The sequence below is a fragment of the Miscanthus floridulus genome, chromosome 17 (genome assembly GCF_019320115.1).
Source record: "Miscanthus floridulus cultivar M001 chromosome 17, ASM1932011v1, whole genome shotgun sequence".
NCBI classification, from domain to species: Eukaryota; Viridiplantae; Streptophyta; class Magnoliopsida; order Poales; family Poaceae; genus Miscanthus; species Miscanthus floridulus.
This window is the reverse complement of record NC_089596.1, coordinates 3,041,640-3,058,070: the sequence shown is the minus strand read 5'-3', so window position 1 is coordinate 3,058,070 and position 16,431 is coordinate 3,041,640. Positions and strand designations below refer to the sequence as shown.

General features: G+C 44.8%; 2 protein-coding genes across 4 annotated transcripts; one reads left to right on the top strand and one right to left on the bottom strand.

Annotated features, from left to right (window-relative positions):
- Nucleotides 1-5,817: 5,817 nt before the first annotated feature.
- LOC136518551 (uncharacterized) lies at nt 5,818-10,054 on the bottom strand. 3 transcript variants are annotated; one of them, XR_010774548.1, is made up of 7 exons: nt 9,440-10,054; nt 9,269-9,335; nt 6,753-6,884; nt 6,433-6,531; nt 6,138-6,338; nt 6,027-6,044; nt 5,818-5,952 (listed from the first exon to the last, which is right to left on the bottom strand). XR_010774548.1 is itself a non-coding variant. In XM_066512227.1 (6 exons), exons 1-6 carry the CDS (start codon nt 9,714-9,716, stop codon nt 6,023-6,025), a joined length of 615 nt encoding a protein of 204 aa, XP_066368324.1. In that variant the 5' UTR covers nt 9,717-10,054; the 3' UTR covers nt 5,915-6,022. The 3 variants fall into 3 exon arrangements, 1 of the variants encoding a protein (XP_066368324.1); XR_010774549.1 differs by having other exon boundaries at nt 5,826-5,952; nt 6,027-6,155; XM_066512227.1 differs by having other exon boundaries at nt 5,915-6,044; nt 6,138-6,155.
- On the top strand, nt 7,389-8,673 carry LOC136518180 (uncharacterized). Its single transcript, XM_066511841.1, has 2 exons — nt 7,389-8,002; nt 8,089-8,673. The coding sequence occupies exons 1-2, from the start codon at nt 7,508-7,510 to the stop codon at nt 8,671-8,673; spliced, it is 1,080 nt and encodes a 359-aa protein (XP_066367938.1). The 5' UTR covers nt 7,389-7,507.
- Nucleotides 10,055-16,431: the final 6,377 nt, after the last annotated feature.

Genomic DNA, 16,431 nt, shown 5'->3' with positions numbered 1-16,431 from the left:
CTTCATAATCATCAGGAATGGCTCATCTCCTGACTCTTTGAGACCTTCTAGGGGCGTCGTTAGATGACGCTTGTTCTATATGAGGCTGTTGTTACTCTTACTCATGTGTGACAACGGGTTCTTGGAGATCCTGAAGGACAGGTTCCTCATACTCATTCATTGTTGCCATAGGAGAACTAACAACAGGTGTTGTTACTATAGTGTCTTGCACTATTGGTATAACAACAGGTAGCGTGAAAAATGGTTCATGAACCATAGGAGTGGGCACGTATACCCGCTTCTCTTCAAAACTAATTTCTCACGCTACCATGCTCCCCCTAATCATATCATCCTCCAAGAAGATAACATGTTTTGTTTCTACAAACTTCGTTTGTCTGTTAGGACAATAGAAGCGATAATATTTTGACTTTTCTGGATAGCCAATGAAATGGCAGCTGACTGTCTTGGAGTCTAGCTTCCCTATGTTTGGGTTAAATACTTTTGTCTCAGCAGAACAACCCCACACACATAAATAGTTAGTGAGGGTTCCTTTTCTGTCCACAACTCATACGGTGTTTTGTGCACCGACTTACTTGATACTCGATTAAGAACATGAATGGCGGTTTTTAACGCCTCCATCCATAAACTTATCGATAAGGTAGAATAATTTTATCATGCTTCTCACCATATCCATTAAGGTATGGTTACGTCTTTCAGCTACTCTATTCTACCGAGGCTCGCCCGGTGTAGAATACTGGGTTACTATACAATTTTCCTATAAGAACCTTGCAAAGGGTCCAGGAACTTGGCCATATGGGTGTGTCAACCGTAGTACTCTTCTCCACGGTCGGACCTTACTACCTTAATCTTTAAGTTGTGTTGATTCTCTACTTCAGCCTTGAATATTTTAAATTTATCAAATGCTTCCGATCTTTCTTTAATTGGATAAATATAGCCAAAACGAGAATAGTCATCTATGAATGTTATAAATGAATCATAACCATCCACACTCTTCACAGGAAAAGGACCACAGATGTTTGTGTGGATTATTTCTAAAATTCCTGTGTTTTATTTGGCATCTTTCTTTATTTTCTTAACATACTTTCCTTTTATGCAATCTATGTATTGTTTTAAATCTGAAAATTCTAAAGGTGGAAGAATTGATTTCTTAATCAATCGCTCTATTCTCCCCCTCGAAATATGGCCAAAACGACAGTGCCATAATTTTGAAGATACATCATGCACTCTCTTCCGCTTATTTATTGCATTCATAAACGAGGAAGCATTCTCATTCTCAGCACTTACATCCATTCACATTCTCAGAAAGTGATAATAAATAAAGCTTGTCTTATCGGAAGGCAAGACCAACACATTTAATATTATAAACAATCTGACATTTACCATAACCAAAATGGCAATCATATCCATCGTCATCTAAATGTGAAACACTTATTAAGTTTCTTCGCAAAGATGGTACAAATAGAACATCTGAAAGCTTAAGTAGAAAACCATCAACTAATTCTAGAGAAAGATCTCCAATGGCTTCAACTTGAGCTTCAACTCCATTTGCTACTTTAATTCTTCTTTCTCCTCTTTGCAGGGTCCTCCTCGTACGGAATCCCTTTAATGAATTTGCAACATGAACAGTTGCACCTGAATCAATCCACAAAGTAGATTTTGCATAACTTAAATACAAGAATTCATCTATGAATGTAATGAAATCCTTACCTCTCTTCAGTAGGTTTTTCAAAAAGTATGGATAGTTCCTCTGGTAGTGTCCATGCTTCTTGCACTATTTGCACTGATCCTTTTCAATTTGAGCGTTGTTGTTCTTCTGATGGTGCTCATTCTGAAGGGCTTTTCCTTGAGGTTTGGCATTCTTATTGAAGTTCTTTTTCTTGTCCTTGATAAGGTTAGCAGAGTTACCCTGTAAGGACTTTAGCCTTTCCTCTTTTGAACACACATTGCGATGAGCTTTTCTATGTCCCACATGTCGGGCTGCATGTTGTAGTTAACAACAAAAGTTTCATATTCCTTTGGCAAGAAAGCAAAAACCAAATGAATCAGGAACTCATCCTTGAGCCCCAAATCCATTGACTTCAGCTTCGTAGCCATGTTGCTCATCTTTAAAATGTGCTCCCTGATACCGTCACCAGTATATTTTTTATTGAACAATTTCTTGATCAATGTACTAACATAAGCCTTTGAAGAGCCAGTGAACTGACTCTCCACCTTCTTTAGGTACTCCGTGGCGGTATCACAGTCTGGGATAGACCCCCTTATAGCATCTGAGATTGTGGACTTGGCCACCATCAAGCACTTGCGGTTCGAGATGTCCCACTTCTTGCGCTCGAGATCATACTTCATGCGCACTTCTGCATAATCTCGCTATCGAGCAGTGCCATCAGCATCGGACTCGTTTTCTTCCCTCACCGGGTCCACTAGCTCAATAGGACACGGGGAGGTGAGTGCTAAGTCATTCTCGGACAGCGCAAGTGTGAGCCCATACTTCTCTCGTCATACTCTGTAATTGCCCTGTTCTAGGGGTGGTATGTGCGAGATGAAAGCCATTGGGTTGAGTCCATCGGCCGCATTGGATGAAGATGGGCTCGCCATCGCAGTGCTTGGTGATAACCCGGTAGTGGTGCTGAGTCAAAGGGCGGCGGTGCAGTAGCGGCGGCATCCAAGGGTCGGTGTAGAGGTCGCAGGGCAGCCCGGCTTCGTAGCAACCCTTCGGGGTAGATGCAGAGGCGGTGGCGGCGCTTCCCGTCGCTGGCAACGCCCCCTCTGTGATCGGTTAGGGTTTAGGACTGTGGGTGGGGTGCTAGGCGGCTCAGGCGAACCTCGTGACTCGAGCGCCCCGGCCCCCACCTCCTATTTATGGCGCTGTGCGACGGGGGCCCACCAACCATATTAGGGTTGGACGCTCCCAATAAAGACGTGGATCCAAGGGCCGGGCCAATCGGTGGAGATCAACTAACACTTTCATCTTGTTTCCCGTCACAACAAGCCATTATTATAATAACACAACTTTCTCAACCACCCTTGGTCTAACATAACTTCAGCAACTCATACATAATCATCTGAGGCAAGCAGCGACTTTAGTTGTTGTAAAATCTTCTCTATCTTTGATGGATGTCAGATTCTCTTGGTTTGTATTTTTCTTTTAAAAAAAAGAAGAAAAGAAAAGAGCCCTCAACCTTCACTGAGACATATTTTCAGTTCATGGTGTTTGAGATTTGTAGAAAAACGGACATTACATGATCAGAAAAGGGGTATCAAGTTACCTCAATCTCTAAATAAAAGAGAGGTCCTTCCCCAAATTATAGAGATACCTAATGCTATCCCATCATGTCAATCACGGAGGGGAAACAAACTGTTTCAGTAAGACAGAGTAACAACTAGCTATTTAGCTAATGCTTACTTCCCGTCAGTTCAAGCTATCTCCTATCTATTCTAAAAACCTGAACGAATGGACCTTTTTCTATATCCTAACTTGCAATATATTGTAAAGCTGCTGCGTGGGAGATATGGAAGATAGGAAATGACAGAGTGTTCAACAATGGCCAAGTCCACGTCAACATTTGGTTTGCAAATTTCAAAAACCGATGTATGCTTCAGTCGCTTCGTTTTAAGGATGATCTAAGATCAGCCTTTTGTTTTTGGCTTGATGCTTACAGTTAATTCCTGTTGTAAGTTTGTACGTACTGTTTTACCCTTAAATTTATAAAATGAAGTGCTGGAGCAAATTGGCATTACATTGGCACCACTAGAAGATAAACTCGGCCCCCGCGTCGCTCTCCAGGAGGGTGGCTCGGGTGGCGACCCTTCCTCCGCCGCCAGCCCTTCCCCACGCCTTCATCGCCTGGCCGCTGCCGGAGCTCGACGGCGGACATGGCCGAGAGCAAGGAAGGCGACGGCTGGGACTTCTCTCCTCCCTCCCTCCCTCTCTCTCTCTCTCTCTCTCTCTCTCTCTCTCTCTCTCTCTCTCTCTCGGAGGAGCTCCCGTGCACAGCTGCCGGCTGCCGGTCCCCAGCGCCGGCGCGCGCGGATCCGGCGCCCCTCGACCGGATCTACGACGGGGAGGGCGGCAGGTGCTGGGCGGTGTCCATGGCGGCAGCGCCGGCGATGGGGTGGCCGCGCGCCTGTAGGCGGCCGGGGCGGCGCCTAGGCGGAGACAACCCGCCTGTGCCCGCACGCCTGCTGCCTTGCCGGGGCAGCAGCCGACCCGGGCCAGCCCACCTGCTCCGGTCCGCGGCTGGCGGATGCTGTTCCCCAGCGGCCGGATCCGGTCCCCTCTGCGCTCGATCTACGTGCGCAGGGGCGGCTGACGGGCCTTTCGGCGGCAGCGGCTCGACGGTGGTCCTTGCCCCACAAGGTCTCGCGGTGGCTGTGGCGGTGGCCCGTACGGCATACGACGGCGGTGGGTGGCAGAGAAGCCGGCGGTGGGGCACTGGATCTGGCGCCACGGCCACATCCGGTGCCCCCGGGGCAGGGGGCGGCCCCCGTGGTGGGGCATGTGCCTGACGGTGGCTGGCGGAGGTCGGCAGCGTCGACGGCGGGTGCTTGGGTCGGCGACGGTAGCTGGCGACGGCTTTGGCGTGCGGCAGGATGACGCGCGTGGCTGGGTAAGTCCAGTTCTGCATGTTGCCCGATCAGAGGGGGTGGCGGCCGACGCAGCTATGCGGCTGCTGTGAGCAGCCGGCGCGTCGATGCCCCTCTGGAAAAGCTTCTACGGGATGGCAGTGATGACGACGGTGGCGACAGGCTACGGTCCAGCATCTTGGCTCAACGTATGTGCTAGGGGCACCTCGGGCGAAAGCCTTGGCGACGGCGATGCCTGTGGGCGCCGTTTTCCTTGTTGGGGGCGTCGTGTTCTTGTGCCCCCAGCCATGTCTTCCACGGGTGAAAACCCGGTCCTTTCCTAGACAAGCGACGACGACGCATCCGGCGTCGTACCCTTCCTGAAGGCGTCGCTGTGGAAATTTGTCTCGGCCGTGATGTCTCCTTCGGCGGATGCCCTCCGCCTCTCGGCGCCCGGTTGATGCGAGACGGCGAGTTCTGCATCGCGAAGTCGGAGCTGCTGCATCAGGGGATGTAGCTCGGCAACGATGACGCGTGTCCAACCCTTCTTCTCCGACGGCTGGGTTTTCAGCTTTAGAGGCTCGGCAATCGCCGCGGGCGGGGCATGGGATCATGGCAGGAAGTCGGAGCTGCTCTTCGCGGGGCCGTTGAGCTCGACAACGATGACCTGCTGCAGCCTACTACTTCGGGCCCGTTGGTCTGACATCTTATGATGGGTTGTCGGTGTGTACTCTGTCGCGTTGCGTGGGTGGGTAACCTTTCGTGGTGTTTAGCGCCACGCTTGGCTACCTTTTGCTTGTATATAAACTTCATTCGTCTTAATTGAAAGGTAGAGCTCCTGCCATTGTTTCAAAAAAAATGAAGTGATGTGGGATCTAAACACCTTTGTGTAAACAGTAGGCCTTATCCTTTGTGTAAACAGTAGGCCATATCCTCCGTCCGGTAAATTTTGCAATTGTAAGACCTGAGGGAGCCACCAATGCACCAAGGCAAATGACCAAAATACCCCTACTGTTAATCTAGCATACTATACCAGAGTTCAGTTTCATAATCATTGCACAGGATATGGCCTACACGTGTCTTTACACAAAGGTTGACACGACATGGCGAGAAGACTCTGGAGACAGAGAAAAAATAAACAAAGCTTCCATGAACACTAGTTTGTGGCTGAGAATGATCCACGCGGTGTCCAAAATTTGAACCATCTCCAAGTGATTTCCCGCCTGTGATCTCCAAGTAATTTCCCGCCTGTGCCACCCCACGTCCCCTTGTATAAGCTCTCCCTGCAACACCCACAAGATCATCCACTCCCATCAGCCTCCCCTCGTATAAGCTCTCCCTGCAATACCCACAAGATCATCCACTCACACCAGCCTCCCCTCCATCAACCTGGATGCCATTTTCATCATCAGCCATGCCCATAGATCTCAACATTCCTCCTGATCAACATGGAGAGCTCTTACCTGATCTCAATGAAGAACCTGCACATGAGGAAGATGAAATCGGTCATCTCCGGGAAGATCAACTTCATGAAGATGAAGCCCAACTTCCAGATCAACATGGAGAGCTCTTACCTGATCTCAATCAAAAACCTGCATATGAGCAAGAAGACAAAATCTCTCATGTCCAGCAAGATCAAGTTTATGCAGCTGAAGCCCATTTCCAAGGTCAGCCCCTACATCTTCATCACAATGAACGCCTTGGTATGCATGTCATCGATCTCAATGTTTATGCTTCCGAGGGAGAACACGAACATCATGAAGGTAATTCTTTTTCTATTGATTGTATTCAGACAACAATAAGAACCAGCTCAATTTTAATTATCTACTTAAAACTAGAATCATACTTGAATTACATATTGTGCCTCACCTCATTGCAGTAGTTGGAGTACAGGAAGAGCATCCGCAAGATGCATGTCTCATCTTTGGTGGTCCACATGAATTTGATATAAACTTTGAACCTTCTGAGCTGCAGCGACAAATACATCAAGTTCACAGTAAGCTTACGACCTGCTAACCTTTTTCTTTTCAATGGCTGAATACGCCTGCAGTTACAGTTCTCCAATACAGAAAATTAACAGCAGTTACAGTTCATCGCTTATACCAATAATTATTTACTTGTACCAACACTCATAAGTGAACCGAAAATTGAACTAAGAAATACTCCTACACAATTGCTCCACAACTCACCATTTCATTCTTTTGTAGGCATGGTGGAGGCCATGGATGAGTATGGTGTTCATACTCACCCAGAGGACATAGTCTTCAATGAAGAGGAGTTGGATGACTCGGATGTTGAAGAACATCACAACATTGAAGTTTCTGAGCAGCAACAAGAGATGCAGCAAGTTATCAGTGAGTACACCATCATCAATCCTTTTTCATTTAATTTTCCAAAGCACGTTGAATTGAATAGTTCAAACATTAAGGGGTTTCCTTCATATATGCTATAATCATAATGGGTACAGATTACTACTAAAAGGACATTAAATATCTAATGTTCAATGCACCTAATCCAACAGACCTGATTGGTTTTTGTAACTCATGTCAGTTAAATTGATCTTCAAATCTTAACCAACTGCTCTACAATAACTCACCTTGTAATTCCTTTTTTGTAGACATGATGGACGACATGCACGAGTATGGTGTGTATGCTAATGCTGTGGAGGTACACTTCGATGAAGAGGAGTTGGAGGACTCAGATGTTGAAGAAGATCATCATGGTACTCAGAATAGAGCACGTCCATACAGAAATTTGACAGATGCCGAACGACAGCAAATCTATGAAGCATTGCTTGAGAGAAGCAACCATGGAAGACTAAAGAGAAAAAAGCACAATTGTAGTTGCTCAATTGTTCAAAGTGAGTAGGTATCGAGTGCAACGCATTTGGCAGAGAGCGAAGCAATGCCGTGCACAAGGAAGGCCAGTGGATGTTAGATCAAGAATGCCCAAGAAGTGCGGGCGCAAAAAGGTACAAGTAGATCTATCTCAGATTCTTAGTGTTCCCTTGCATAGGAGGAGCACTATTCGATCTCTAGCAGAAGCCATCGGTGTAAAAAAGAGCACTCTGCATACGCGGTTCAAAGAAGGGCTACTACGACGCCACTCTAGCACACTAAAGCCATTGTTGAGGGAAGAAAATAAGAAAGAGAGGCTACAATGGTGTATTTCCATGTTAGATAAACGGACATTGCCAAATGAACCCAAGTTCATTGAAATGGACAATATCATCCATATAGACGAGAAGTGGTTCAACACAACATCCACGTACAGGAAATATTATATGCTACCAGACGAGGATGACCCACATAGGACTGTGCAGAATAAGAATTTCGTTGGTAAAGTTATGTTCCTATCAGCAGTTGGAAGACCTATATATAATGATGCAGGTAATTGCATTTTTGATGGGAAACTAGGAGTGTGGCCATTTGTTAGAAAGGTACAGCATAGTACACTTGTTTCGCTATCTTACATCAATTTTTGGTACTCATTTGTTATCCCGACTTTGTCTCTCATTTACTGCAGGAAGGAGCAAAACGAAGAAGCCGTAACAGAGGGAGAGGGGCCCAAGTCAGTAAGCCTATTAAGGTGGATCGAACTACTATGAGGTCGTACCTGATTGGTAAAGTTCTAAAAGCTATTGTTCGAAAATGGCCACGAGAACTTAGAGGAAAAACCATATATATTCAACAAGACAATGCCCCTTCACATGTGCCAGTAGATGACGCAGAATTTGCTCAAGCTGTAGCACAAACAGGGCTCGACATACGACTCGTCAACCAACCTGCAAATTCCCCAGATTTGAATGTACTAGACCTGGGATTCTTTGCATCTCTCCAATCGTTAACCTATGAAAGGATCTCTAGGCATTTGGATGAGCTGATTCAGAATGTCCAAAATGAGTTTAATAACTATGATCCAGATACTTTGAATAGGGTGTTCCTCACACTACAAGGGTGTTTGATTGAGGTGATGAAAGATGGAGGAGGAAACAGATATAAAATTCCTCACATTGACAAAGGCAGGCTCGAAGCGCTAGGCATGCTTCCTAAAAGCCTTAGTTGTGACCGACAACTCTATGAGACAGTGACGAAGTCCTTAGAAAAATAATGATGGACATGAGTAAACCCCACATGAGTATTTTGATAGTCCTGTAATATAAAGGAATAAGCCTTTTGCTACTGCTATAATTATATGTCCTGTAATATAAAGGAGTAAGCCTTTTGGTACTGCTGTAATTATATATCCTGTAATATAAAGGAGTAAGCCTTTTGGTACTGCTGTAATTATATAAAGTTTTGAACTTTAAATGGTTTGTGGCAAATGTTTCCTATGTTGGTGGTGTTTTAATTTCAGAAACTTCTCTAGGCCTAAAAGTTCAGCTCATGATATATAGTAAATAGTAAATAGATAAGTTCGGTTCAGTTTACATGCAAAGAATGGAATGTATAAACTGCAGAACATATAAATGGGAATGTAAAAATTATTTGGCCATGATGTTGTACTGTTGTACGAGTAATAACCTCATTATATCATATCAGAGAGTCGAAAACATTGTGAATTTACCTATACAGATTTATAAGAACACCAGTTTCATTATGTAGGATAATTCTTATTTACCAAAAGCAGCATTTCATCATCATGCATATACAACAGTTCATCATTTTGGAGACCTAAATAGCAGTTTATCGCAGCAACAAGCAACCTGTCCAGCATGTTCTGGTTGCTGCCCCGTAGGATTTCCTCGGCCGCATTCACATTCTTGCAGACATCTGCAGCGCAGCACGTACCGGCAAGCGTATTAGCCATGCACGCATATGGGCATCTGCATCTGCATCTGCATGCGTACGAGTGGCTGTTGGATGGATCGGCTTACCCGACTTGGCCGAAATGTTGTTGACGAGGTCCGCGAGCTCGCTGCTGCCATCGCCGCTCTCCTTGTTGGCCTTCCTCTTCTTCCTCCAGAACGTCCTGTTCCTCCACCTTTTCTTCTTGCTATCTGGCGTGGAAGCCGGCGCAGACGTCGACGCCTCTTCCTTGCCGCGCACACCACCAGGGGCGGAGGCGGACGGCGAACAGCAGCACGCGTCCGCACTGCGGAGTAACTTCTTGCCGTTGCTGCATCTCTTAGCGGCCGATGCGAACAGGCCCATCGTGGGACCGACGCGAGATGGGCAGTGCACCCTCGGGTTGATCCGCGCGAGGAGGGTGGCCGGATTTCTTGGGGATACTTCTACACTGACGAGGGCACCCTCGGGTCGATCCGGCAGGCCAACAGCACCTGCCGCCGCCTCGAGACATGCGCGCGTCGAGGATGAGGAGCTACTAGAGGAGAGGAACGGGGAAAGGAGATCTGCAGGGATGGAGTTCGATTTGAGCGTGAATTTGGGTTCGGGATCAGGATTGTGGATGGATGGGGAAGGAGCTCTGAGGTGGTGCGGGAGTGCTCGGCAGCGGAGGATACGGAGTAGGATGTGGGGAGTCTCGGATGGGGGAGATGAAACGAGTGGCTGAGGGCGTTCGCGTGAGGTTTGGCTGTCGGTCGTGTTTTTTTTTTAGCGTTAAGAGACTTCCATAACCTGGGTCCCACTTGATGTGATAGCCTACTACTCTAGGATTGCAAAATTTGTGGGACAAATTTAAACTCTAAAATTGCAAAATTTACTGGGCGGGATATATATATATATATATATATATATATATATATATATATATATATATATATATATATATATATATATATATATATATATATATATATATATATATATGCATGTCCTATCCATCGTTCTATCCTAAATTTTCCTGTCTTGTGTTGACACTTTGCTGCATTCGTCTATATATATATATATATATGCATGTCCTATCCATCGTTCTATCCTAAATTTTCCTGTCTTGTGTTGACACTTTGCTGCATTCGTCTAAAGAGCTTTACTTCCTCTTCAGCACTTCAAAATCACACATTTCACTTTGTGGTTTCTTTTCTAGAGAAGAAATTTCATTCTGCTCTACTTCTATAGGCTCCAGTCCACCTGCAGCATCTGAATTCTCATGCCTGCGAACTAACCAGGGACTTTAAGGCCCTGACTGTTACAGACTGAAAGAAGCAGGGAAAAAAACAGCACGCAAAAAAGTACCTTGTCACATATCTTCATATTCACAGCTCGAAATTCTGATATGAAATTTGTATGGTAGTTCCTAGTTATGGTAGTTATCTGCAGCTCCGACCTGAAAAATAAGTGTAGGGGTGGTGGCCAATGCATTAGTGAAGACTGAAGAGCTACTATGCTCTGGGACCAGAAAAGTAGTACTTTTGGGAAATATAAGTTTATGTATTGTCTGACATTAGCTACCATGCAAGTAATATTACTGTCAAAGTCAGTTCAAAGTTTAAGAGTCAAGGAGTTTCCAAAACAAAGATGCTATCTCATTTTGCCAAACTGAATCCAATAATAGCTTTGTATTTCCCCCCCCCCCCCATCTGGCATGAATCCTGGATCTGAGGAATCTCGCTAGACCTGTCAACATGCGACTGAAGTTCATCTAGTTTTTACTTTCACTGGTACAGAGATACTTTATCAAATGAATGTAACACCCTCAGTGTTACATTGTACAGCTTTTTGCTAAGTTCTGCATGAGCATCATACTTGTTTGTACATGTGTGTAATTGGGAGTATAAATTAATATACGGCATTGAAACATTTATCTGAAACAAGAAATAAATGTTAAGTTTCATGTCACGTTATATTATTGGTGTCCTAAACGATTTTTTATTAAACAAAAAGGCTAATGAACACATGCATGCAATTGGCTCTCCTTTTCATGTTTGCACGCAAAGCACACAAATTTGTCGTGTCTTGGACGGTGGCCGGCCAAACCACTGAGATGACCCACCCTTTGTTATCATGCACGTGTGAAGGACGAATGCAATACATGACGGTGCCTAACTCGTCACTATGCTGCAGTACGATGTCGGGGCTTCCATGCAAGTTCTCGTCACCACGGCCGCTTTATATTCCGAACAGCCTCTGCATATTTTTGCCAAGCATCACTCCACCGTTTTCCAATTAGCCATACGCACTGCGAGCTCGGATAGTTAGCTTTCTTTTGGAAGTCGGTGTGCTCTGTTCGCCGGCGACCATCACCGCATCGCGCTCGAGCATCCGAGCAAGAAAGCAGAGCAGCCTGAGGTGCGTACTGTTGTTGTTAGCTTGTTGACGTCACCCCTACGTCACACATGTTTTGTGGCCGCTTTCATGAAGGAAAATAAAGCCGCAATACGTTAGAAATACGCCTGTGGGCTGCTGCTGCTCACTGGGTCGCGCTGCTGCCGTGCTGGGCCGGCCCGCTGGTCCTCTCGCGCGCTGCGCCGCGCTAGCTGCCGCGCTGCTGGGCCGCTACCGCTCCCGCACTGGGCCGCTGGGCTGCTGCGCGCTGCGCCCGCCCACCTGCCAGCCCGCCCGCGCGCCGCGCCGCGCCGCGCTCGGCCTGCCTGCTGCTGGGCCGCGCCCGCGCTGGCGCTGCTGGGCTGCGCCGAGCCACTGTGGGCCGCGAATTAGAATTCGTTTTCTTAAGTTCCAGAAGCATAGAAATGATTATTCAACTTAGTGTTAAAGCTGAACTTTAATAATTGGTAGTGAATTGTGTAGATGCCCAAAAATAGTGAAACTAATTTTGTTAGGTTCGCAAAAATACCATCTACGTATTAGTCCAGTTAGATTGCAGTTAGCTATGACAAGGTTTGGCTCATAAATTCTAATTAGAAAGCTTAGTATTATATAGATTCATATATTGTAGGAATTATTGTGGCAAATCTATAATAGTTTTAGCTTTGAAAATTTCACAGTAGGTTCACTAGGATATTATGTACTTGCTGTAAATTTTGTAGCCTTAGAACGAGTTGTTAGATAGAGTAGCTATTACCTTTGCTTTATCGTATATAGCGTAAACTAGCATTAGGGGTAAGAATAGTTGTAGTTGCTATAACAATAATGATACTTCGAAATGGTTATCGGTGACAATAGGTAGCATAGTACCGTGGTCGATAGCCATAGCTTAGTAGCTAAATCAATGTACTTTTATTTTGAGAGCTGCTGTTGTTATATTCCTAAGCATTGCATCATCATTTCATGCATGTAGATCACGAGCCGGTAGACTTCGTGCCCGTCGGTGATCCGGAGTACGACGAGGTGATCGAGAAGTACGAGGAGGAGCTTTTCACACAGGAGGGAGCCCAGGAGCCTGTTGGTACTGACTTTGCTGACCCGGCACCTGCCCAAGGCAAGCCCCGGTGCATAACCCTATTTTTAAATGATCACTGAATATATTTATATGATATGCATTTACGTTACAGGCATTTTATGGAAGCTACATGCATAAATATATCCACCATGAGTCCTACTAGTACAGGTCGAGTAGCTGCTATGCTCAGGATGTCGGTAGCGTGAGTAACCTGCCGTTACTCGCAAATAGGTGATTAAACTATGATATCATGATGAAATAATGGAAAGAAAAATGGTGACCGGACATGGATGTGAATTTGGTACTGGTGGGTGTGAGGGGTTGTGTCCTGCGGCCAACAGGACATGGCCCGGTTACACTTTTTCCCTGTATGTGTCGATTAAGGACCGGTCGTTGCATATGACTCTAGGCAAGTCACAGACTATTGTCCCGAGCACATACTTGGGTATGGGCACAGGGAAGACTTGCTGCTCTCTTGTCGCGGATCCGGCTCTTTCCGGACCGACTGATGGGAAGAGGAGGTGGTGGAGGTCCTTGCACCGCACTGAGTCCGGGATTCAGAGGCGGGGGCTTGGAGTCCAAGTTTGGATGGGGATCTGGACACCCGGGACAGGAGAGTGGTGGGTTAGTCCTATTTATGCCTGGGGCACAAGCGGGGCGTGTGTCTTCGGGGCACCCAGCTGGGTACATTGATTCGCGAATCGCCAGGTTATCCGGTATGGCTTGTCTACGGTTTAGCACCGTAATAAAAACTGTAAGTGGAAAAAGGAGAAGGAACAGTATCGATTGCTCAACTTTTGCTTGAAAGTAGAACAGGAGCTTATATAGATTGACTAGATAAAAACTTAATACGGCTGATGATAATAATGTATCAATAAGGACTCACTATTAGTATTGCTTTTTGCTAAAAAAGAGAACCAGCAAACCATAAAGCCTAGCATATTCCTTGGAGTCGGGAAAGTATTCCCACTGGTCGGATAAGTCTTGCGAGTATATTGTGTACTTAGGGTTTATTTACCCCTGTTGCAGGTGATGCTTGAGGAGTACCTTGTGTGGAGGATTCTTCTGGTGGGCTCAGACGAAATCCTCGTTATCTTATCGCTAGATGTTATCTTTTAATATTCCGCTGTTTATCATTCCGCACTCTGTATTTGGTATTGTAATAATGTACTTTCTAAGAAAACTCTAATGTATGAGATGGACTTGTGTTGTAACTCGTTTTCATTATTGGATCCTTGGGAAAAATATGGATCTTTCGGGTTCTCCCTCGGGGTGTGCCCGACGGACACCGCTCGTTGTAGTTGCTTTCGAGGTGCTTAGTGTCTGGTGGAAGACGAGCGCCTCTGTAAGTACGCTATTTCAGGTGGTTCTACCACAATGAACCTACATCCCAAACTGCTATGACCGGCATTCCCTATAGGCGCAGGCCCAACAGTGGCTAGGGAGGCTGCCGGTCAGAGGGGGCTAAAAGCCCATAGTTATTCTCCTCGGATTCAGCATGATATCAAGATTGGGTGTACAAAGTTCCACTAAAGCATTAACATCATGAAAACTTAACACATTGAAGTTAATATTATGCTAGGTCATGTTGGTGAAACTAACCAATGTTATTGACCAACACCGTTCTTAATATTTTGTTTCCTCAGTTTTCGATGTAATCAAATAAGCAAGCTGCTAACTGCTATGAAATAAATGACAATCCTCCTTTTCAGGTCAGGATGAAAATAAAGCAAAAAGACTTTGATCCTTGACACTTCAATGTATTAATATCTGTATCTCGTCAAAGCATGCATGGAATGCTTGTTGCAGTTTTATTTGCCTGTCTGTCAACCAAAAACTGGTAAGCAACAGCCAAAAGGATATGCTTTTTCTCTTCCTCTTGTAATCTTGTTGGTACTTCTCTCCCCAATCATCCACTCCTTAATTTTCACATCAAAAGGGAGGCTTGATATCCAACTGAAAGCACTTGAGCGAATAGATTTTCGTCATGATGTCTCTTCCATATGTCATGCATATGATCGTCTATTTAAAGCATGGCCTGCATCAAAGAGTACTCCAGTGCTATGCAAGATCACAACTAAGACTGGATGATTGAACAGTCATAGGTATTTCTAAACAGATTACCTCATGAAAGTGAAACCTTCTCCTGTGTCGTGTTTGATAACACCTACATTGGCCCCATCCCATTGTCTTACCAATGTACAGGTTGTGCCTTGAGATTAGTACAAGTGATGGAATAATCATTCAGAAAACGTAAAAACATTAGCACTGTCACTTGCTCCCGGTAGTTTTCATAAAAATGCCTTAAGCTAATGAGTAAGTTTTCATAAAAAATGTAGGACAATGGACCAATAGAAGCATTTTACCTGTCATTTTCAGGACAGCTGTAAAAGTAATAAGCAGAAATCAGAATGGATCCAACTAACCAGACTAGAAGCTTCTTTTGTGCATGTTGCATGTACAAGGATCTGGTAGTTTACCACTTACAACATTTCCATAGACATATAATTCATCAGCCGTTCGCTTGTTGGTTTCAGCCAAGGCTTATCACCCATGGTACAATATTTTCCTTTCATAACAAACCAGCACTATGAAATTCAATGTAGAAATCGACCCCGGCCTATTTTATTGAACATAGCCCTCCACTTAATTGCCGAGACTTTGACAAAGGTGATAAATTAACAGCAAAGTCATCGGTTTATTCAGCACAAAATAATACTCTACAAAACCTAGTCCGAAATACTTTACTTTCCCATTCCTTTCTCCGCACCAAAAAAACCTTCTTCGGGACAAGACGACGGACGCTAGGTCATTCAAAGCAATTCCCATTTTTGATCTTCCTGCGGAAAAGAGTACGAAAAAAATGACTCAACAAAATCACATATGTAATGTAGGATATCTTCTCTCCTTATGCTTTGCTTTCTTGATCTTTCGACTGGATTCCATTGACCAACTTACCAATTTTCATGACTTTCATCGCCCGCTCATCGTACCTAGCCCAGTTCGGATGTTACATGAGGTGTCGCATGGGGTGTTAGGATACTAATAAAAAAAACAAATTACATAATCCGTCAGTAAACCGCGAGACGAATTTATTAAGCCTAATTAATCAGTCATTAGTACATGTGTTACTGTAGCACCACATTGTCAAATCATGGGCCAATTAGGCTTACAAAATTTGTCTCGTAAAGTACTCGCAATCTGTGCAATTAGTTATTTTTTGTCTATATTTAATACTGCATACATGTGTCCAAACATTCGTTAAGATAAGGTGTAAAGTTTTGAGGAGGAACTAAACAAGGCCTTAATGAACAAATAGATGTTAGAAAAAATCCAGTATAGTCGAGCTCATACAGGAGTAATAACCTGGAGGGTCAGGTTCTCTAGAGGAACTTTTGCTCGTACCCATGTAACCAACTTGTCAAGAAAATCCCCTTTTATCATATACCCATACACCATCATGCTCCTTATCTTCAGCTTTTTCAAAAGGAAGCTTATAGTTTACTTACTGAACACAAACAAGATGCTGACATGCAACACAGATTAGTTAGATGATTACCATCCCATACTGTTAAGTGGATTAATGCGCTCAAATTGCAAACATGGGCAAGAAACAAAACTGAACAG

Excerpts from the sequence above, each read along its gene's own strand:
- LOC136518180 (XM_066511841.1), top strand. The coding sequence starts at position 7,508 with ATGCCCAAGAAGTGCGGGCGCAAAAAGGTACAAGTAGATCTATCTCAG. Across the intron at positions 8,003-8,088 it reads TGTGGCCATTTGTTAGAAAG|GAAGGAGCAAAACGAAGAAG; the intron begins GTACAGCATAGT and ends CATTTACTGCAG.
- LOC136518551 (XM_066512227.1), bottom strand. The coding sequence starts at position 9,716 with ATGGGCCTGTTCGCATCGGCCGCTAAGAGATGCAGCAACGGCAAGAAG. Across the intron at positions 9,336-9,439 it reads CAACATTTCGGCCAAGTCGG|ATGTCTGCAAGAATGTGAAT; the intron begins GTAAGCCGATCC and ends GCTGCGCTGCAG. Across the intron at positions 6,532-6,752 it reads GCCTACAAAAGAATGAAATG|CTCAGAAGGTTCAAAGTTTA; the intron begins GTGAGTTGTGGA and ends TTGTCGCTGCAG.